The sequence below is a fragment of the Lathamus discolor genome, chromosome 13 (genome assembly GCF_037157495.1).
Source record: "Lathamus discolor isolate bLatDis1 chromosome 13, bLatDis1.hap1, whole genome shotgun sequence".
Lineage (NCBI taxonomy): Eukaryota > Metazoa > Chordata > Aves > Psittaciformes > Psittacidae > Lathamus > Lathamus discolor.
The window spans coordinates 4,229,613-4,253,028 of record NC_088896.1 but is presented as its reverse complement, the minus strand read 5'-3'; the positions used below and the strand labels follow the sequence as shown (position 1 = coordinate 4,253,028).

Below are 23,416 nucleotides of genomic sequence, written 5' to 3'. Positions count from 1 at the left end.
GAAGAAATGAATGATTGTGTTTGCCTCACGTGAGATGTGGCTATGGTCACCTTGCACTTACTCATTATAGTTACTTTATACTACTTTGCCCACATATCTCATCTAGATGCAAAGGAGCCACATCACAGGATGGACAATTGGGTTCAGGATCCAGTTAATAGCATCATGGCAGATGATCTCCCAGTCTGTTTTATTACAGCAAATGAAGACTGTCTCCATTGCATGAGTTCTTGGAACTTGTCACTTCTAATACACCATTAATTCATCAGTTGCCCAGAGCATGAAGGTGACTGCTCTCTCTGTGGTGGTGCTAGTGAACTGTTCCCAGATCTGTTCTTTTTTCTTCTCCATACTCATTATCTGAGGGGGGAAAAAAGGGTTGTGGGGTAAATGCATTACACTGGTAGTTTAATGAGATTGTTGACTTCTGTTTCATAGTGCAAATGAATTGATTTAGAGAATATTATGAGAGGGAGAAGTGTGCCTGGTGGCTTTAGTGCTTCTACATAGGGAACAATTTCTTTCTTCTTCTCAAGGGAAGTTAATCTCAGCCAGCCAGCTAAGTTCATGGTAAGAAACACAGGCGAGGATTTCTCTTTATGTTTTAATCATCTCAAAAGTCACTCATTCCTGTGGGATCATTTGGTCTGTTTAAACTGGGAGTAGCAAAGGAAAAGCTGATCTTTAATAGAAGAATATAGATGCTGCTGGTTGTATTTATGTACCATAGCTTGGGGTATATTTATGTGTGTGTCTGTCTGCCTCTTGTATTGAAATCTGGTATGAGATGCTTATGATAGCTGTGGTATCAGAAGTATTGGCACAGCTGTTTTGTACAATAGCATCTTCCACTCATCTGATGCTTAAGGCTGTATCTTTCAGGGTCTCAGCTCTTCCCTTGTCTACTGTTGCTAGTGCTAAGTAGTTCTTGCTTTCCAAGTCCTTTGCATACATGAAGCGAGGCAGAGGGAATTACTTGAGGATGACCAGATGTCTGGATTTGGCTGGGGTAGCCACAGAATATGGGTCCCTGTCTTCTTGCCAGAGGTTTCTCCAGGACACATTCTTTCATTCATGATTTTGGTTTTGGCCACAGGATTTTCTTTGTTTCCCTTTCAGATTATGACTCTTTACCTATTCCTAAACTGTGGCACTAGACCCAGAGACCAGTGACACCCACGAATAGAAAAACCTGGTATGAGGTGTGTGCCTGTTGCTAGAAAGCTCCCTGTACAGAAAACAGTAATGGCCAAATACCAAGATACATTAGATAACTGACAGAGGAAAAATGATGAATACCTTTTTGGTGAATAAGTACCTCAGCATCTGGAGGGTTTTTGAATGTGAAGTCTGTCAGGTAAATTAATTACCTGTAAATGATTTGATCCTATTTTACTGGATGGTGCAGAAGCAGGACATGATGTCATTTGCCTGCTATCAGCACAGGTTGAGTTTTATCTGCTGAGAATAATGTGGGTAACACACTGGTAAAGCTGTGGGGTAACGGGAATAGGAGTGCTGGTACTTATCCTGCAGGATATTTTCTCCCAGCATCCCCAGCCCTGTCAGTAGTCCCGCTTCATACTGAAAGTATGCGTGTTCTCTTTGAGGATGAAGGAGCTAATTAGAACTGACTCCTTGTGGTGCAGAAAAGCAATGCCAGCCTCTGCAGCACACCATCCTGTTGGCATCAGAGATGCTGGCAGTGGCTCAGCAAGTGCAGCATGGTGCCTGTGCTCCCATCCAGGGTGAGCCGCACTCCCCACTGCTGCTCTCACCTGTGTTGAGGGTCCTGCTGCTGGAAACCAGCCCTTCCCACATTGAGAGCATCAGGGCTTACTGCTGAGATGGCCTTGACCAGTTGCACCAGTTATTGCATGGGCTGGGGTTGGGACACAGCACTGCAGGAGGGTGCAGAACTGAAGCAATCAGGTACCTGCCGTCCAAGAGGAGCCTGGGTCCATCCTGGATCTCTGCAAGTGTATCCCTAGTTCTGCTGTATCCTAGTTCTGTCTTACATAAGGATATTAAAAAAGGGACAGCGTCTCCCAGTGTCACTTGCTTCCGCCTTTCCATTTCTTTCCTTTCTGCTAAGCCCATGGTATATCCCTGCCCTTCACTCGTGAGCACAGACTTGCCCAGCACATCCCTGCCAGCAGAACATGTGCCTGCACAGGGAGTAAGGAGGGAATCTGAGTGAGCTTGGCCCTCTGCAGAGACACAAGGGCGTCCTGTGTCCATGTGGGGTGTCCATGGTGTTACCCCATGAAGTCCTGCCCCTTGATTCAGGTCACTTCCTGGGGAGAGGGATTTTCACGTTTGAGCCAGCAAAGATTATTAAATTGCTGTAAAACTGTTGGGCAACAAAGGTCCAGGAGACTTCAACTCATGCTTGTACCTGCAGCGTGAGATACAAACCAGAGCCTGTTCCACTTGTTGGGCACATAGAGACCAGAATTCCTTAGTGTGAATTGTGCCGGGCTGCTTTGGAGAGCTGCTGCTTCTGGGAGTAAATGATACCAAGACACTAAATACTTTTCAATGTCTATGCAGCGTGACATCAGTGCTGGCACTAGGGTGTCTGCGTGTTGCTTCTCCCACCACTGTCTGCTTTTTCACTCTGCTTTTTGCAGTCCAAAAGCCACTAGTGTTGCTGCTGATTGGAACAGAACAAAATGCAGAGACCCATCAGAGACTTGAGATCGTCTGGGGGAAAGGGGGGGGGGGTGGAAAAAGAGAAAGAAAACAAAAACCTGGAATAAGTGTCACTGCTCGTGGGAGGTGAAATCACAAGCCAGTCTCACCACTGGGCCAAGCCCACCTCCACACTCTCTGCAGGGATTTCAGTCCGTGCTCTGTCTTGGATGGAGAGAGAAATTAAAAAAGGCTGGTAACTTCATAAGATGGAAAAGTGTCTGCCTGTGAGATAGCTGGAACTACCAAGCTCCTCTGAAAGGGCCCGTATTGGCTGACAAGGTAACATTTCCATAAAGCATGACATTCCAGGGTGTCTCCTAGGTGAAAAGTCAGTGACAAGAATACCCATTCCTCTAGCAAAGGACTGAGATTCCTTTCTTGCCTGATGTATATGGTTTTGGTTTCTGTACATCTGTATGCTTAATCTGTTCTCATTGCTGTAGTAGCACCAACAGCCAAAGCATTTGATATCTCTCTTGACACCATGCCTTGAAATGCTAATTTGTTCCTCAGGCCTAAAAGAAGGCAGGACCTGGATGCTTTCCTCATCCTAGTGTCCTGGGGCCAGCCTGTCCTGCTGGCAGCAGGGAAGACTTTATCGCCTGTACTTCTAGCCCAGCACTGCTGATGGGTATCTGAGCCTGACACAACAGCCCCAGCTCTGTGGGAAGGTTGTCCTCAAAGTGCTTACAGGGATCTGACTGATGGCGACAGTTTTGAAGGCTGCTCTTCACGTAAATGCTGCTGCCCAAGCAAACAGCAAACAGCCCCCTGCCTTTTTCGGTGGGCCATGCTGAAAAACTTGGAGTTATTTCCTAGCTTGTAAAATGAGAGGTTGACCTACAGCAGTTTTTCAATTGCTACAGCATGCTTCTCTGACTCTGGATGAGCTTCCACAACTTGAGGATATAGTAAATCTTTTTGCTAGCCTCTTACGGCACTCTGGTGCAGTTAAGTACTTTGGTTTGATGAGAAGAGCTGGGGATTAGGCAGACAAGTGAACGCGTGTGAGACTGCAAAGAAAACCAAACAGGAGCGCACTTTTGAGGATGTACCCAGCATTTTTGCTGAAGCTGTGGTGCTGAGGAAGAGGGAGGACAAGGGAGGAGCTGGGTGGATAGTTGGGCAAACAGTCCTCCGTGTATTCCAAGTGCTTTGAGGGTGAATGAAAACCTTCAGAGGAATGCACTGTGCACCCAGCCTGGTTATGAGATAAAGCACACCTATTCGTTGTGGCTATGTGCGCAGAATAGGCACCAGCTGCTCACATGCCAGTATCTGAGTAGCATCAGTAAAACATCATCAGCTAACGATTAATCTTAAAGTGCTTATTTTAAAGCTTTCCCACCCATGCACACCTGCTGCTTCTCTGCAGCAGCCTCTTGAATTCCTGATGTGTTGAATGCCATGGAGATTGTCACAGAAAAGACTAGTAGTCAAGAGCGAAAAAAGAAAAAAGCCCTATTCCCTCTGTGTCTCTCTCCTGCTTTCCCTGTCTGTATGTCTGCCGAAACAGACAGCATTCATTTCACACCCAAGTGAGCTGGGGCTTTGTGAGATGTACCTGTGCGCTGCAAAACATGACAGACAGCAGGCATGCACAGTCCTACAGGGGCTGATGCAAAGCCTGCCCAGGTCAGCGGGATGCTCTTTGCCACCTGCAGTGGCTTTTGAACTGGTCCCATATTTAGTGCGCTTCAAATTAGTGATTTGCTGTAGGGCCTCAATGCATTGAGCTGCAGTTATATGGATCTCTTTTATTGTGGCTTGGTGCAACAAGATACAATTTCCTGTAGGATATCCACATGCTGTATGATGCCAATTAAACTGCTTTTCTGTTGCTGACAGATCTGACTAATAGCAGTGCAGGCTCTGCTGGTTATAGAGCGTGCTCACTGTTCCTGCTGTACTGGTCTTCAGAACCAGCCATGTATTCTGTAACTCCTGTGCTATCTACAGAATTAGGAATCAAACCAAAAGACCAGACAAGTTGATGGTGTGACTCTGGTGTGATTCAGATCTATCCCAGAGCTGTGTGTGGAGAGCCTGTTAGGTCCAGTCCCCACTGAGAGGCAAGTGCCTCCCAGGATGGAGAAGAGACATGTGGTGTGGTTACTACATAAGCTATAGCAGGACATGGAGGTTGAGGTCACCTGCTTGAAGGTGGGATGGGGTCTTACCCCCATGCTTCTGCCTGTTAAGAGGCTGAGCTTCTGGGCCAAGTTGGAACTGGACAATCTTTACATCCGTTTGTACATTGCCACACTTACAGGTGCTTGCTCGGTACCATGCTTTGGGCTGGGTTTGCCAGTTGTAACTGTGCTTCTGACAGATGGCTGAGATTTTCCAGTTTAATGGATGCAGCTAACAGAGAAGTTCAGTGTAGCCCACTATAGCTTTCTGTTGCAGGAACGATCAATGACAAATTGTTCCTCTCGGTGGGGGTTTTAGGTGCTGTTATTACAGGGCTCTTGTATTCCCCCCGCTTTGATAAGCTGTTTTGGCACCTTGGTGCTTAGAGGCTCTGGGGGTGATGCTGGTACACATCCTGGGGAAGGTCTTGGAAAATTGCTTGGATGAAAGTCAATGCCAGTGGCACTGGATTGTCTCCCAGTGACCTTTACCCAAAGCATACACTTGCTCTTTCCAGAGCTGAAAGACAGCTCTGTTATCTTTGCTGCTGATCCACCAGGAATGTTAACATGCCTTAGTGTGGGTTAAGAGCAATATGGTTCTTTTGCTCATGTGCACAGCCATATGCATGCACTAAATGCCCTCCTGTCTGCCTGTTATGTACAAGAGGAATACACACTTTAACGCTGATGCAACCACATGCATATGCCCACTGATGAGCATCCACTCTCCTGTGTGGTAATTCTGCTGTCCACAGGCAGCTCTTGGTTCCCCCATCAGCAAGCATCATGAATCCCTTCCACCCTCTGCACACAAGCTCTGCACAGCCCTGAACAAGATCTACAAATCACAAGTAGTACATAAATAAATAAGATGGAGACAGAGCAACCTCCACAGAGTGCTGCCTTGCACGGTGCCAGAACAACCCTATCCTCTAAAGAAACCTTTGGCATCTAACTCAGCTAGGGTATATTTTTCTTTCATTTAAAAGAGCACTATTATAAGCATCACTTCAGCTCGGGGGAGTTGTGCCAAGGATAACTCAGTGCTGTCCTGCCTCTGTGTGAGCAGTGTTCACATCTCAGCCTGCCTTGCAGGAGGGTGAACTTTCCCTGAGGCTCACCCAGGTCCTTCAGTGAGGAGCTGCTCAGTCTTTCAGAGCTGAAGCTGCCTTGCCCCATGCCAGTCAGACGGCTTCAGCTCAGCATGGCCTTGGGCAGAGCTCTTGTGTCTCCCTGCTTGTACCCCAACTTCCTTGCTCCCTTTCTCAACTGACCTGGCAGATTCTCTCTCTTCCTGAAAATGATTTCACTCAGAAATAAAGAAAACACTGAACTGTGTGTTAGTTGTTAAAGAGAAGATCCAAGTGGTATACAGTGTACTGTTGTTTCATGCATTGATCTCAAAAGGACTTCGGTAAGGAAAGCAAATATTGTGAGCTTTTCTTTATTGACAGGGATGCGATGGAACTTGCTCAAGGTCCAGACCTGGGATGGGAGCTCCCCTTCTTGTAGGAGAGGCAGAGGGGACCCTCTGACACACTGTTCCTCCTGTTCAGAGCTAAGCAGTTTGAGGTATGTGCTTTTCTGGAGGAGTTTGCTAACCCCTAGGAGACAGATCCACAGCCCTTCTCCGTCTGGCTGGCAGAAGGTTACCCAAACCTGCAGAAGTCCCTTCCTGCCTGCACGCCATCGCATCTCTGTTTCACAGCAGTATGTGGAGGTTTGCTCTGGTTGGCATTCCCAGCTCCTCCGGCATGGAGCGCTCCTGCAGCTTGCTGAGCTGCAGCTGGGAGTAATCCATACAGATGCTTGTGGGTAGAAGCCCTGTGAAAGGCTGTTTCTAAACTCTTCAAAGCCAATTTTCAGGTGTAGCTGCTGGGCTTGGACGGGCTATGGGCAGCTGGAGTGGGTGTTAGTGCAGGGCTGCATAGTGTCATGAGTACTTCAAGCTCCCAAAGCTGCAAGTTCATTGTCTCTCTAAGGAGAGCTTGCCTTTCTAAGGATAAACTACTGCACTTAACTGAGACTAGGGTCATCTGACGTTAGCCTGCTTGCCTTAGCCAAGATATGCAAAGTGATAGCTAATCCATTTGGGCAGCATTTTTGCATGTCAGTGATGGATTTACCTGGCCAGGAAGAGAAGTTCTGAATGTGCCAGTGCAGCTCTTCCATAAGCACATATCCAGAGATACCCATTCTTTTCACAGCAGGGCAGAAAGACTGCTTTATTATCCACTGGCCTGGGGTGCGGGGGGGAGGTGGAAGGGAATGAAATGTAGGATATTTTACTGCAATGACTCTGGAAGCAAATGGATAACCTGGCTTGGGCAGGGCAGAGCCATCCCACAGAGGAACAAGTGGCATACACTGAGAGAGGTCCCTCCTGCTGCAGAGACATCTCCTGCTGCTTCCTTACACACAATACAGGTGATGTGTGCTATCTATGCATGAACACCTGACACCACAGCACCAGCTTTGTACAGGATTAAAGCCTTCCTCTAGTAAATACCTTTGCTTTTAACATTTGCAGCTGAAATTTGTTGTCTGTATCACAGGTGCTTTTGAAGCCATTGGTCACCTTTGAGGCCCCGCTGTACCGAACATCTTACACAGGCTTTGCAAGCAGTACTTGGTGTCCTGGGGAATTTATATCCTAAATTAGCAAGAGGGACAAAGGGTAGGGGAGAGAAAGGGCAAGGTAGTGATGAGAATCTTAAGCACAATAAAATTAATCTACTGATCTGGGGTCACATGAAAGTGTGTTGGAGCCGGTTTAACTATTCCATTTCAGCCACATCCCTATTGCTCCCTCTATTCTGTGGAGACACACTGATTTCCTGGTGTGGGGAGTGTACAGGAACCCATTCCTGTCCCTGCAAAGGGTATTTTGTTGTTCAGGTGGGGGATTATAAACTGGGCTTTTGCTTTTCACCACCAAGGCTTTGAGGAGTTTTTTTCTTCTGAGGAAAATGTCTAAAGCAGGTATTTGTGATTCTTAAAACATCCAAGATAATCCTCAAGCACTCCAAACCCACACATCAAAGCCTATGGGCTTCTCTTCTCAGTCAAAGATTTTAACAGTCTAGTGTGCCTGCAGAATGGGAGACAGACAGCTTTTAGGTCTCTGCTGGCTGAGTACAGCTACTTTGTGCATTACAGTCAATCTTGTTCCTTTAACCTGGACAGGAAGTCTTAGGGTGGCAGCTGCATGGAAAGGATGGAGCCTTCTCCTAGCTGGGCACAGCCATGCCCTTACCGCCTAGCCCAACTGCCCAGGACAAAGGCAGCCACAAAGAGTGCCTACAGTGGGGTCTGCTGCATGGTGCTTTGGTGCTGGTTGTTTTCTCTTAGAAGTTATTCAGGTTTTAGCTCCATCCATTGATCAGGAATAGGATGAATTAAAGCTCCTCTCTTGCTGAGGCGCTGCAGTGTGCCAGCGTTGGATGCCTCCTTCAGTGTATGCTCTGCAGCTTGGCCAAAAGCAGATCTTTTCAGAGACAGGTTTCAAATCCAGGAAGAATTTTTAGACAGCAGCAAGCAAAGAAAGCCCCAGCAGCCTACAAAAATGGCTCTTCTTTAATTAGCAAAACTAAATTGTAACCAACCCACCAGCCAACACTGGTTAATTGTAAATGGAAAAGTGCTCTTACTATTTTTGATCCATCAAAAAAGCCAGGGACACGATGATGTTTTAATGAAGCCAGATGGCCAGAGCTGCTGTACTGAAATCCAGCCATGAAGGAGAAGGCTGGAACAGCACAGGAAGCTTCAGCACAAGCTGCCTTTAGACAGAAGAAATGTACTATTTTCTGATATTCTGAGGTTGCAAAGCTTTGGAAATTCCACCTCAGGTTATATTGTTCTTCACTGTTTCTAGTGGGACTTGGGGTAGACCTCACATTTGAGTACTGCAAGTCCTAGTAAATAGAGTACTTTATCATTCATGAGATTGCAGAATGGTCTGGGTTGGAAGGGACCTTAAAGCTCATCCCCTTCCAACCCCCTGCTGCAGACAGGGACACCTTCCACTAGACCAGGTTGCTCCAAGCCCCGTCCAACCTCATTAAGATCATTTGACGTCTTGACTGTTATTAATGTGGACAGCTGAAATTCATGTTTTGTGGGGTCAAAAATGGTTTGGGTGGGCTTGTTTTGGTTTTTAGTGTAAAATGGTACAACTGCATTGAGTCCAGTGGAAGTCAACCTATTTCTATTGCTTAGAGACTTGTCCCTGTAGTTTTTCCTTGGTAGGCTCGGTTTGCATGAAATAAGAAGCTCATCGCCTCAGCTGAAAACACAGGATAGGCAGACTCTGGGCAATATGAAACATGCACTTCTTCCAGAGATCTCAGCCTGAACTGGAATGTATTTCTGTGTCAGTCCTGGGTTCACTGTGTGGTTTGGCTGATATTCTTCACAGCCAGATTTGCTTTTCCCTGGGCTACCTGCACAGCTCAGCCAGCCCCAGGCAGGACCCCACCAATGCTGCACTCCTGCCTTACTCCCCTCCAGGGTTTGCTAAATGTTGCCAAAGTGTCTAAATATTTTGGCAATACACAAGACAAGGATGAAATCCTCAAAACTCTTCCTCCCTTGACTTGAGTGGAGATGCAGTTCTCATTTGAAGCCAGGTTCAGCATCTTCAAAGCTCTCCTCGTGCACTTCCAACCCCTAGAGAGGCTGTTTTGGGAGGGCTGCTGGGTCAGTGGCTCCTGGGCTCATGGCATGCTGTGTCTTGCTGCCATGGCTTGTTACCCTCGGTGCTGAGCTCCCTCCAGCCCCTGTTCCGGACACAGAACAGAATGTTGCCTCCAGACATACCAGGGAATACCAGTGACTCACCAACTCACAGAGACATTTTGGATGCAACAATTGCGGTTGTAAAATGCTTGTAGTTAATGAATTAATCACGTTACACTCTCCTTTGAGCAGTAAACCATACACTAAACAAGTGATCACCTGGCGATGTGTGTTTCCCTTAGCGTTTCCAACAAACACGTTAGAAGCCAGAGAGCACTACTGCTGCCTTGTGTGCTCGGGTTGTGCAGCAGGCTCAGTAACTGAAAGCAACCAAGATTTCTTGGAAAACAAAGCCTTGGAAGGAGCGTTGCTACACTGCTTCCCAAAGCATGTGGGTACCTGCCTCCTTTTTGTTATTGTTGTTTCTCTTTTTGAGCCCTACTGATTAAGAATTAGAAATCTTTGTCATAATACTTGATCCTTACAGGGCTCAAAGAACTCCCTTACTGATGCTCGTACTGAAGTACTGACGTTTGCCTTCCTTTCCCACAAAGATTCATTTATTTTTAAGGATCTGTCCATTAGTGAGTGGCACATCCAAAAATGAGGTTTTGGATGATTTGTGGCTGGAATCACTGCTGGTGCCAGTGAATTAACCCTGTTATAGGAGTTTCAGGGTGCCTGTGTGAAACGGGTAATGCCAGAATCAGCCAGGACAATAGCTGCAGTCGGAGTTGCTATGGCAAATCCCATCCTGCCTGGCCCTGTGTCAATGGATGTTTCACTCTGTTGTTGAGGCTGGTTATTTCACTGATTTTTTAATGTATTTGCTCTTATCGTGTTATGTTATTATATTCCTAGACAGCTTTAAACTAGTAACAGCAGCTACTTGACATGTAATTAAATCTAATGACAGTTAAAATCATGCATGATTGAGTGTTTTGGGGTTTGAAACTGAATTTATGATATTTGCACTTTCTTTTGTGGCTAGAACATGAGCTCTTCTCACAGCCAGATGGCTTTCCAGGTGATGAACATTTGGGAAGACTGGATTTAGCAGCAAGCCTTCAGGGTGCATATAAAACTCTGACTGTTTTGGCTGGTAAACTCCCTGATCTCTAACTATGGTGATGGGGTGTTTGTTCCAGGGAAAGAAGACTAAAAACAAGCTAAGCTTTCTCCTAAAACTCATACAGCATCATCTACTGCCTTTGGCCAACTGCTGCAGTTCGGCCTGTGGTAGTCACACACACGTTGGATTTACGTGCTTTATCCTGTAGCATTTTTGGTTGGTACCTGCTTGAAGTATACACCAAATGAAGTGAAGCAGCTTTGGTCACAGCGTGAGACAGTCTGATGCTGTACTTCAGTAACAGGAGAGGTGATGAACTGAGGAAAATATTTCTGTTTTAAACCCAAAGCGGTTGGACTGGGTTGAACCGGTTTTGCTCTTGGTGCCTTTCTGCATGTTTGCTTCTTGCATTGCTGCTGAGCACGAAGCTGGGGATCACTTAGAGCTCTGAGGTCTCTTTTCTGAGTAATAAAAGTTAGTAAAGGGTCCATTGCTGTGTACGTAAAACTAAGATTATCATTCCTCACATATGTGTGTTTATTAATACCAGCAATGGATTTATCTGCTGCTTGGCACTCATTCAACAATGTGAGATATTTTTTGCAACGTTTGCAGTTAGCAGTGTAGTTTTACTCCACTGAAAAACTGGGAATCAGCAGCAAATTGCCAGCTTTTGCTCTGCCTCTCCTTTTCCAGCCCACTTTGAAATATGCCTCTAAATGCCTCTAAATTCTCACAGTATAACTTATTCTCTGCTATTACACTTCCTTCTTGATTACCTTGATTCCTCCATGCTTCTGATGTGCCTAAATCAGTCTCCTTAACTGCAAATCAGGTGTAAGCAGGACTTAGAGTTGCAAAAGTGATCAGGATCATTTAGAACTCATACTTTGTTCAGGATATGACCGTTCATGCAATAAATAGATGACACAAATGCCCATGCAGAGCTGGCCTGGATCCAGAGGTGCACAGGACAATATTGAGTTAACCTGGCTGTCCATTTAAAGTAAAGCTAGTCAAATACAAGGGAGGGTTTGATGAATGAATTCTTCTCTCTTTTACTGGAGACAGCTGGAGTTTGAGCTGAAGAAAGAGTAATGGCTGAGTGAGGCTTGATCATGCATGTTGAGAAGAAGGAAAGAAAGCCAGTGTGTGTGGAACAGCTCCACTGGGCACTGCATGGAGGGATGCTCAGCCGTGCCCCAGGCAGGTCATTTCTGTGTAGGCATCCCAGCGTGGCAGTCATGGAAGATGCGAATCACTTTGGCAAGAGGAATGGTTTCTTTCTAGGCAGCTCTGTCGAGATGTGGATTTCTCTCCAAGATCTGTTCAGTCTTTGCTCTCTCCTTTTAATGCCCTCAAGCAAACACTGAAATGAGAAGTTGCCAAGCAAGCACCCTAGAGAAATGAAAGATCACCTGCTCATCTGGGAATCCCACCCCTCTCAGCCTGGTCCTCATATTAAACTAGTGACGTAGAGCTAAAAAGCTCCTTACACCCCTGCTTGTCACCCAGCCACTCCTTGCCTTTCTTGTAGCTGTAAGTGAAGGAAAACTGTGCATGGTGGTTTATTGCCCAGATCCTCTTCTGGAAGCATGTGCCAAGGTTTTCCTATCTGGTTAGAAGGAGGCTGAAGAGTTACTGGCTGGACATATCCTGCTGTGGGACACTTGCACAGGAGAAAAGAGTGGCCCAAAGCAGCCTCACCTTGTGCCCTTGCAATTGCTGGGTTGCAGGAGCAAGGTAGGGGCTTGGATCAGACATGGATTAAACCAGGCTCCATCAGTGAGCAAGGAGGAAGGTTTGTGCCTGTGATTGCCGAGACTGCATGTGGGAAATGGGCAGAGGGTGGGCGCTGCACCACTCCCCATTGTGGGCGCTCATCCTGTCCAGGCAGGTTTTGGGCAGAGGGATGCTCAGGGCAGTGAGCAGCTGCTCTCTGCTCTGCTACTTGGACCAGGGGACTTTTTGTAAGTCCTGTGGTTTGGACAAAATGGAAAGAAGCTTTCTTAAATTAAGTATAAACAAACCAATGAGTAAAACTTCATCTCAAAGATAGAAATTGTGCTGGTTTGCCTCCTAAAGGCTGAAATGAGACAGTTCAGTGTTTGGGGAAAAAAAAGGAATTTCCAGAAGGATTCTTAAATTTCTGGGTGGATTTGCAAATAGTTTGGGTAAACACAAACGTCATCCTTCTCTGGCAAAGACACTGTCCAAGTGGAAACAGTGCCTGGCCTCAGCTGTAGTTTGCTGCCTGTTTCAGCCACCAGAGTGGGTACCTAGCCTTTCCTAGCTGGTAGGAGCACCAAAGGAGTCAGCATCTTTGCTGGTCCTTTTTGGACACCCTGCCATGGTGTATTTCAACTCCACTTCCTTTGAGTCATGAGGCATTGCTCAGTGCTCCCTGGTTTAAATTAACAAAACAAAATAATTGGAGTATTGACTTGTGCTCCGTGGAGTTCAGCTGGTGGAATCCAGGCCGTGGGGCACTGCATGTCTGAGAGATGGGTGGATTTAAGACTTTAGGATGATGAAACGGCTCCTGGCTCCTGGTCTCACCCCACAGAGATGGAAGATTTAGCAAACAGGGTGCAAATGCAGGAGCATGGTCTGAGGTATGCAAGCACATGGCCACGTGTACACGCACATCCCTTTCACGCCCATTTCAAAATCCCCTTTTGGATCATTGACTGATTATAGGATTCTGCAAGGAGGACTAAACAGGCACAATACTTATTTTATAGCTGTTATTAACCAAGCAATTAATGCATGTCTTGGAGGAGGCTGTTCTGTCTTTGGACCTTGTCGGCTGCTCTGGCTCCTTCATTTACCTCCAGCAGGCTCTCGTGGTTGAGTTGCTGTTTGGTTTCAGGTAGAGGGAAGCTAACACTAGTATTTGGTATCTGAGTGTGCCTGATGCCCTGTAAAGTTAGTTGGGACGCAGAGCTGGGGCACATGCTGCTTGTGAACTGCTCAGAGCCTTGCTTTTACTTGTATATAATACTACTTTCTTGTTGCCTGTGCTGAGTGCTGACGGATGCGAGTGTTTGAAGTAGCAAGAACAAATCCCAGCCTGAGGTGGAAATTCAAAAGCTTGAATGAAGCATCTCATCATTCAAAGCTGACCCAGGATTGGTGGCAACGTCACCTGCAACCCTTCCCCGACTTGCAGGTATCGTCTTTTCTCTTGGCTTTGTTGATTTGATAAACACACTGCAAGCCCCTGCCGAGCGCACAGCACAAGCTTCAAAGGAGGAATGAGAGCACAGCCAAGGGCTGAAGCTGTGAGTCCCTCCTGGAAGCCCTCCCACCCTGCATGGAGGCTGCTCGCCGCTCAGGGCATGGCAGGGCTCGGGCATGGCCTCACTTGTAGAGCACATGGGTTGTGCTGCTTTCAGGGTGCTCCTAGCACCTGCAGAGCCATGCAGACGTTTCATGTGAGATGTGTTGGCTGCGGTGGGCTTGGGGAAGTTCATCAGAGCAGGGACAAAGGGGTTGGACTGGTTAGCTCCAAAGACAGATCTGCTCCTGTATGTTTTAGTAACTCTTCTGCAATATTGGCATGGGTGTGTAAAGCCTGGATGAGTTGAGGTTTGCGAACTGCCCTCTCATTCTGGTTGTCTGATTTTAGAAGAGATGGACTGTGCTTGCTAAAGGATCAACCTGCAGTAGTTTTCACTCACAATCATGGGGACTGGTCATGCTGGGCTTGTCTTGAGCTTTTTTGGCTATTTCTGAGCAAGGAGAAGTTAAAATTGCAGTATCCATAAAGGAGGAGGCCAAACTTTACATTTTGATCCATGACAAACGTGTAAGTGGAAAATGGGTTCATGGATATAGCCAGCCTCTTCACCTCTCGTCCGTGTCCTCCCTCTTACCTCAAGTGGGGTGAACGATGCTTTACTCTTTCTAATGGGCTTGGACTAGTGCGTCTGCAGCCTGAGGAGGCTCTGAAAACTAACAAGTACTGTCAGCATAGGAAATAGCTAAATATGATAGTATTTCTACTCCTCTGAAAACAGAAAGGGGCTAATCCTGAAGTAGGACTTGCTAGTCAGTGTACTGCACTGCAAGCAGGGAGCAGGTAAGGTGCCATGCCCTGCAGGACCACTGTTGGTGGTGTGCATGGAAGCAGTTGGGAACACAAAGTGAGGGTCTTCCATTTCTGCAACAGTTCAGTGTCAAAACTTTATGCACGAGAGTCCTCTTGCACGACACGGGTCATCTTCCCCCCACACAACAAACTTTAAACCATGCATGCAAGAGGCAATTTCTTTTCCAAGCATGTCTCCCAGGGAGGCTGGAGGCAGAGCTCTCACTGTCCCCATGAGCAATGAGCATTTAAATGCTTTGAAGAGGCATAGATGGTCAAAACCTAAATTCAGTTTCTGTAGAAGCACACAGAGCTCCCTGCCTAATGGCTGGCAAATCACCATGCAGTTCTGAATTTACTAAGCATTAATTTGCTTCTAATTCTGTAATTTGTTAGAGCTGTGTTGGCACTGCATCCTTGGATCCTTGCTAATGAGGTAACGGGGCTAATGCAAGCACAGGACTCCTGTACGGATGTTGGCAGCATCCCAGAGAGGGTTCTTTTAGACTCACTGGAGAAGTCCCAGACATGGAGGATGTATTTACACTAATGATGCTTTGTCATCAGTGAGAGCTGGGACAGGCAAAGTGTTCTTGGTGTAGGCAGGACTGCATTCACAGTTTTTAGCAGTAAAGCAAGATCATTTCCTGTGGAAGGAACAAGTGATCTCACTAAAGGGGAACTGGCTCTTTATAACTTGCAATATTAGGGACTTCAGATAGTGTAGCTTTGCCCATTGGAAATCGCATCTCTTCACCCCCTCTGCCTCCTCACCCCCTGCCATTTCTTCTTGGCTTTCATGATATAGGTCTGGTCCCTCAGGCTGTATGTTGTAGTTTGTTGATGGATGCCCTGACAGTAATATCAGAGGTTCCCAATTCCTCCTTGGAGGAGGGCAGAGGGCAGATACACTTGTCCAGCACAGAGGATGTTCCCCTATGTGGCTGCTTGTATGTTTGGGGTCAGTGCATTAGGGCATGATGAGTGCTCCCCAGTGATGGCACTGGCATAGGAATCCTGTCTTACTAACATGAGCTGTGGTGTAACTCCACTACGGACACCTGTATGAATGGAGGATCAAGCCCAGTACATACACGAGTGTAGAGTAAACATCAATACAACCAAAGCCAGGACAAACACCCCTGGATATGCCTCATCCACATTGTCCAGTCCTATACCAAATTCAAACTGGATTGCATGTCACAAACATCAGCTACTTTGTCTTTATTTCATTGTTTTTAGTCCTCATACAACTACAAATTTAGCGTTACACCTAAAGGAAGAGCAAACTACAGCCATTCACTGGATAACATCACTTTAAACTCTGTGAGACAGCTGGTACTGTTAAAAACATGACCCTGCTATAGGCTTTCATTATTGGTGGCTACTTGAGGACATATACACTATAAAATACAAAGATAAAAAGCGAAGGGCTATTTAGATAGATGTTCAGCTGAATGCTGCGAGCATCAAATTGGTGGCACTGAAGAAAATGGGAACAGACAGACAGCACAGCCTCTGGATTAAATGTGTGCACATTATGGGTCTGCTAAGTCTTTGTCTTTACAATGTACACTTTAAATCAAAGCAACAGGGAAGTCAGTATTGATTGTTCTTGGAGATATATTTTACCTTCAGGCATTGCTGTTTCCCAAAGGAGCGTGAGCAAGAACGTATGTCTCTGTGCAGTGCTGACTGCTTGTGGACAGGGATCTCCCTGAAATCCTCTGGAACCGATTCCTCCTTTGGAAGTACCCACTGCTGCTGCTAAGGGTCCGCTGTCGGTTCTTCAGGTACTCCCTGTAGTTTTTGGTGAGCAGGGTGTAGAGGAAGGGGTTGATACAGCTGTTGCTGTAGGTCAGGCAGGTTGTCAGATAATTAATGTTCTTCATTACCTTGGGAGATAAAGGGAAGGATTCATAATACTGGAAGAGGAGCTGCCATATCCAGAAAGGCAAGAAGCAAGCCCAGAACACCAGCACTATAGTGAAGATTAAGTAGAGCACCTTTTGATTCGGCAGCCGCTTGGTCTGCTTGAAGGATGCTGTTTGCGACACCCAGTATATCTTAGCTAATCGGATGTAAAGGTAGCCGATGATCACGCCTGGTCCCACGATGCTGGTACCAAAAAGGATGGTGAGATAGACTTTGTAGGACAGTTTGCTCCAAGTGGGCAGGCAAATGCTTTTGTTGTCCCTTTGTACCAGCTGGATCATTATGAGCATTGGGAGAGTGAGCAGCAGTGAGACCAGCCAGATAACAACAGCAATGGCCTTTCGGTAACTCTTGGACCTCTTGACAGTGTCCAGGGGCTTCAGCACAGCAAAGTAGCGCTCTGTGCTCATGACTGTGAGGGTGAAGATGCTGGCGTGCATGGTGAGGAAGTCCAGACTGAACAAGATGCGACAGCCAATGTCCCCAAAGTACCATTTCTGAATGAAGTAGGTCCCAACAATGAAGGGGATGGTGAGAAGGTAAAGCAGGTCCGCCAGCGCAAGGTTGATGATGTAAATATACATGGAAGCAGATGATCGCAAGTAATGGCACATCACTAGCAAGGTGTAGACGTTGCCTGTCACCCCAATCACACACATGAGGGAGAGGATTGTCCCGATGGTGCAGATGGCAATCATGTCCTCCATGGAACCGGCAGCTGACATGCCATCCCTGGTGGCATTGGCAGAGACATTGGGTCTGATTCTGAACAGGCTGCCATCGCTTGTGTCTGCCACCATGTAGGGGGTTGCAGAAAAGTGGGTCTCCAGCTCATCAGTTAGAGACATCCTCCTGGCCTTTAAATTCCAGAGGCTTTGTTCATGCCCCAGGGGTCTGAAGGTCTGTTCTTTCTGCTCTGAGAAATGCAACTGCTGCGAGATGGTGAACCATTTCTTAGCAGGATCTCATCCAAGGAAGATCGGCATTCTCCACTGGAGGAAAGATATCAGAAACCAACACATTAGAAATCGGCCAGAGCAACACAAATTATCATGTAGCAATTACCTGTCCCTGAGTGCCACCCATCTTCTGCACTGAGGCCATTTGCGTAAGGTTCATGCTATCATTACAGGAGCACAGCTTTGACGAGTGACATGTCGTAGTGTGTCCAAGCAAAAGAGACAGAAGAGATTGTGTGGATCATTGGAACCACTTGGTGTAATCCTTGAAATTAATTTGGGCTTGGAGAAAAAAAGTGTCCTTCCTAAATTCATAACGACAGCTTACAGACCCAGCAGCATGATTGCTTAAACCTCTTTGCTAAGCTCTTAACTCTGAAGGAGTAAAAGCCCCCCCAAAAGGGTAAACAGACTTTGGATTTACCCTTTGCAGCCAAACTGTCTGTTTTGTGTAAGTGATCCATTCAAAGCCTTGTCCAGCATTTCTGCAGTGTTTTCACAGAGCACCTTCCCTTGAGTAAGAAGCTTCTGCTATCTCCTGACCTGCAGCTTCAAATTGTGTGTGAATCATAGAGAAAAAAGGCACTTTATAATGCAAGGTGTAGGATTCACTGTGGGTTTTATATGCCTGTAACACAGGGTTTTTTCATGCTTTCTGTCAAGTGTGATCCCTCAGGATCTTCACGTGTCCATGCCCAGATCTATTTCAGACAGAGCTGTCTGTGAAGCTGTCTAAACAGCCTTACACGGGAAGGTGTGAGTTGCTCTGCAGCATATTAGGCAGGTAGTCACTCTTTGTACACAGGAGCCTTTGGTTAGCTCCAGCTCAATACTGTACAAGTCGTGAATGCGTTGCTTTGAATTTATGCTGGCTCTGGGTGCGGGCAAAGGGAGATCAAACCTACCTGAGAGAAACATTCCAGAAGTAGCTAAAATGCACAAATTTTAAGGTGTACCAAAAGCCCGTGCCAACCTAAAGGTCACTGCACGCAGAAGTGTGTTTGCACTGTGTATTTTACTCAGATTATCCCAGAAAAGTGCTGTGAGAAGGGATGCCGGACCGCCTCATCCTCGCAGGGCTCAGCAGGCAAAATCTTCCCTCTGCCTCGTTCTGCTGGGCAGGTTGGTTTATCCTGGGAATTTACAGCTTTTCCCAGTGACTTCAGTGTCCCTTTGCCTCTGCACCAGCTCTGACTCCTTTGCACCTCTGCTCCCGCTAGCTCCTTGGCAGCAGGATTACAGAAGCAGGCCCTCCTCCACTGTCCTTGTGCCAAAGACCCCGACAGGTACCTCTACAGCACTTGAGGATGGACCGTGTTTATCTTCTTCCTGACCGGCCCTCAACGTTTCTTCTTCCCATTACCAACTCCTGCAAATGATGTGTGCTATGGAGATGTCATGCAAAACCTCTGTATAAAAGAGGGCAATCCAGTACAGAGGGAGATTTTTCCTTGCTTAAAACTGGGACAGAGGTGCAAACAAACATAATACACAGAGAGCCCACCTCCCACCCACATCCCTCCAGTGCAGGTATCCAAGGGGAAAGATGAAATGTGGTTCTTCAGTGGCCAGTGCTCCTTAAGGATGTCACTCCTCTGGGCTGGTCTCCAGCAGCTTCACCAGCATCTTGGCTTTCTTGGACCTTGCAAACCCAAATCTGCCTCCTCCCTCCCCTGCCACACTGTGCAGTGCCTTCCTGCTTGCCTTCGGGTGTGTGTAGCCAGTGTGTCCAGGCACCAGTCTGCTCCCTCATCATCCACTTCATCACTGTTCATGTACGAGCTGTGCTGGCAGCAGAAGCATCATGCATGAAGAAGACGTGATGCTCAGGGAGCTCTGCCTCCTCCTCTCACACAGTCATCAGCACACTTGGTTGGAAATTAATGGCTCTGCGTAGGATGCTCCAGCCAAGCCCAGAGCTGGTCTCAAGCTCAGTTGGATTTCTGGTAGCTCATTTTCGGGAGCATGTTTCCACTGCTCGGGTGCTGTGTTCTTGCAGCTGCCTCACTTTGTGTTCCAGGCACTTGCAGCAGCTCTGTGCCATGCCCGTGCATGTCTGTGGGGTTCCCTGCTGTGACAGCTCCTGCCGGAGAGAGACCAGTGCGCTGCATCTCCCCACTCCGCTCCCCTTCCATTGAACCTGCAGTTTGCTTCATTCATAAATTTACTACAGCACTAATTCAATTCAACTTCCCCTGTCTGCAGACAGAGCCCACAGGTAAGCAAGTCCTCATGCCTGGAGGAGGAGAGCTAAGCAATGTGGGCAGACCTTGCATCATTTTAAAGTTACTGTCATTTCTCTGCTCGTACATAAGCACACACACTTGCGCACATGCACACACACACAATAGAGAGCTTGTTATTCCAAGCAGCCATTCAAGCATCTTTTGGTCTAAGCAATACCCTCAGCCAATCCTGCATTTCCCTCTACATTATCATCACACAGGAGTACCATGCACATTCAATAGCTGCAAATATAAAGGAATTCCTCCTGCTCAAACCTTGCTTTTAAATCCAGCAGATGAAGTATCCTGCAAGAAATAAAAAACGATCCCAGTAGTATTAAAGCTGAAACTTAAACAAAGAAAAGAAAGGAAAAAAGCGAATCCTCCTTCCTGGGCAGACAGCGAGAGATCCCCGTGCTCCGTCGCATCAGGATAGGCAGCGGCAGGAAGGCAGCGCGCTTCCCAGCCAAGTATGTTTGAAATCTGTGCGCTCTTCATACTCATTCACTCATGCCTGCTATTTCTGTTACTCGGTGACGTGAGGCGTAGCGTGGCTTTGGCTGCAGCCAGTGAAGAGCCTGTTTAAAGCAGCAGCATTTTGATAGCCACGACTTGTTTAATCAGCTCCTCTCTGCTTGGCCAGGAGCTAGCTGGGGATGCGAGATGTCTAGGCTGTTTTCACCCCAGGACTGATGATAGGAAAAGCCATCCTGCCCCTCCTTCCATCACACTGAGGAGTGCAAATGCTTAATGTTGTCTGAGCTAAACCTTTGTGTTGGGAGAGCAGTCAGGCCAGGGAGGGTTAAATTCCTGCAGGAGGGTCGGCTGTCGAGGGACACTGCAGAGCTCCTGGATTTGGAGATCAATTCCAAAGTGAAGCCCAAGTTTATTTGGGTTGGACAGTGTATTAACAGATGAATCTGTGTGGTGGTATCATGCACCACAGCACGTGAGATATTCCAGGCTGGCAGTAACAAAATGTTATCCAGGTTGTCTGGGGTTTGGCTGTTACCTTTCCCCAGGGATACCTAAGGGGAGAGTAAAGATGGAGTGAGACTAGCCATTCACCTGGATAAAACCCAGTGTGAGGAAAGGGCTAGAGCTGAGAAATGCAGAAGCTGAACTCAGGATTATTTTGTTAGCAGCTGAATATTGTGCTGGTTGCTTGCACACAGTAGGATTGTTCTTCCCCCCTGTTCCCTGCTTCAGCTCTGTGGACCATAGGGTATTGTTCCTGCTTTAAGCCAGCAGGAAGTAAGGAGCACCCACCTCTCCCAGGTGAATGCTGATGGACACGGGTGTGTGGGATACGCCTGTCAGGCCCATTGCTTCACCAGCCTGCACTGGGAGTCAGGGCAATTCAGTGATGCTTCCCAGCATGGGGCTCCTGAGGGGCAGCAGCTCCTGGTTCACCAGGCTCATCCACCCTGCATCACTGTGATGATGTACCACCAAGAGCTGTTCCCTCCTCTAACTCTTTCCCTGGGTACTTGTATCATTTTTTCCTTGTTCTCAACCTCTTACACGCTGCTATCCCGGTGCTTCCAGATGCATCTTGTGTCTAAGGTCTTGTCTTCCTGCGGTGTAAACCCAATTTTGCTTGAACTACACAGGGTGCCTATGGTAGCTCCTGGAAGTCTTGGTGGGCACCGGTGTAGCTGGCCCCACAGCCGGCAGCTGGTGTGCAAAACAGGGCCCTTCTGGGGTATGGGCTTTTGAGTGTCGTGAGGGTTTGGGTCAGGAGCAAATCCTCATGTGAATGCTTGATTTTGCAATGGAAATAGGTTTCACGTTAGCAGCTCTAACAAGAGCTGGCTGAGAAAACCCCAGCCCGAATGCCCTCAAATGTACCTGTTTTGCTCAAAAGATATGCCCTAAAGCTACATTTTGTGGCCAGCCCCTAGGAATCTTTGGAAAGGTGTGTGCTGGAAGCTGCTTCTCACACTGCTTTCAGCGAGCAGCAGCAGTCCCCTGGTGAGTACTGATAGTGAAGCCATTGGCAAAGTGCTTTATTTGCAGGTGGCCCACTGGGAGCGAGGTAATTCATGTGGCGGTCTCCTCCTCACACTCAGAGCAGTGACAACCTGCTGCTGGCCATGCTGCTTCAATCTCCAGCATGTGGTAGGTGTATGCAGGTCTCTCTCCATGCACTTAAGCTGGAACTATCACACTCCTGTCACTCCTCTGTCACCACGGTGCCAGTTGGGTTGGTGTTGACTCATGCCAGGGTAAGGAAGGGGGAGTGGAATGGGTAAAGGTGTCTGGCCAAGCCATCAGTTTCCTATATCTTTTGGTCCTAACCTGGTACTTCTGGTTTTGGTGCTTAAACCTTTTGACAATGTTATACCAGTGTCTGTGTCTGTCAGGAAGTCTCAGTGCCCACAGGGCTGCCATTAAGGCAAGCTGGACTCCCATACAGTCTGTGTCCTGCTGGAGTTGTTCGAGGAGGCGTCCGGAGAGGCATTTGAGAGCAGCATGGACAGTGTCAGGTTTACAGCCCTGGCTCAGAAGGTTGTTTGTGGTTGTGCTTTTGCTGCTTCAGTTCCCCTTACCTTCCTCATCTGTAAAACAGAGATCATTGTACTCAGCCATCCCCCTGAGTTTTGAGGTTTCTCACATTCGTCTGATGTGATTAGAACTATAGATAGGAATTCCAGCCAGCCTGTGTGATTTGAACAGGACTAGGGACTGCACAATCGCTGTTGGATGAAGGTAGGAACCCTCTGAGATACGAAACGGGGCTCTCGAATCATTCAAATGACATCCACTGCTACAGGGCTTCAGTTCTGTATAGGGGGCTTCTGAAGTTACTGCAAAGGTAATAGCCATTATTATTCTATTAAATACAAAGCAACAAAAGACTCCTTTTCCCCTTTGAGATGAGGATTTATGCCAGTGCTATGTGATTCTGATCGTATTTGGTCAAAACTCTTATGTCTGTTGAACTGGGCTGTGCACCCACTGCCTCCCCCAGTCTGTGCAGGGCCCCTCTGGTGTTCCCCTTTTGCTGGGTCAGTTTTAGACCACGTCTGCCAGCAGCCATGGGCTGCCTTCTGCTCTGAGGTGGAAAAAGAACTCTGTCTATGTATCACACTTTAAAATACAATAAAGTGCTGCTCCCTCTGTGCAGGGAAGAGCATGAATAAATACAGCCAAAACTGATAAAAGAAAAGAATCCCATGAATGTGTCTGCATTCTTGGTCTGGGTCAGGCCTAGAAACACGTGCAGCTCAGGATAAGACGTGATTCCCATTTGCCTGACTTGCTTCACTCATCTGCATGCATGACCTCCTTCATTACCCAGAAGCAGTGAAGTCACCCAAGTCCTGGGTCATCCCAGAACCATGCTCCAGCTGGGAGCACACACACATGGCAGCAGCTCCTGAGAAAGGTCACTGGGGAGGTGGCTGTGCAGGCCATGGCCATCCCCAGGTCCCCCTTGTTCTTAGGAAAGCTGCATTTAAATCCCTCTGTTCCAGCACTCATGGTCTTGGACACGTCCAAATGTGATATCCAGATTCCCAGCTGGTCCCCAACTGCTTTTCTCACTCTTCCTACTA

The 23,416-nt window shown here is 47.3% G+C and overlaps 2 protein-coding genes across 8 annotated transcripts in view; one reads left to right on the top strand and one right to left on the bottom strand.

Moving 5' to 3' along the window:
- LOC136021437 (uncharacterized) overlaps positions 1–23,416 on the top strand; it is a 149,622-nt gene that overhangs the window by 80,220 nt on the left and 45,986 nt on the right. For all 7 annotated transcript variants that reach the window (XM_065693650.1, XM_065693649.1, XM_065693646.1 and 4 more), the window contains exon 3: positions 6,287–6,404. The gene's annotated coding sequence lies outside the window, so the exon portion shown is untranslated. The remainder of the gene's footprint in view (positions 1–6,286; positions 6,405–23,416) is intronic.
- Positions 16,048–17,520, bottom strand: LOC136021413 (urotensin-2 receptor-like). Its single transcript, XM_065693608.1, has one exon. It carries the CDS (start codon positions 17,518–17,520, stop codon positions 16,372–16,374), a length of 1,149 nt encoding a protein of 382 aa, XP_065549680.1. The 3' UTR covers positions 16,048–16,371.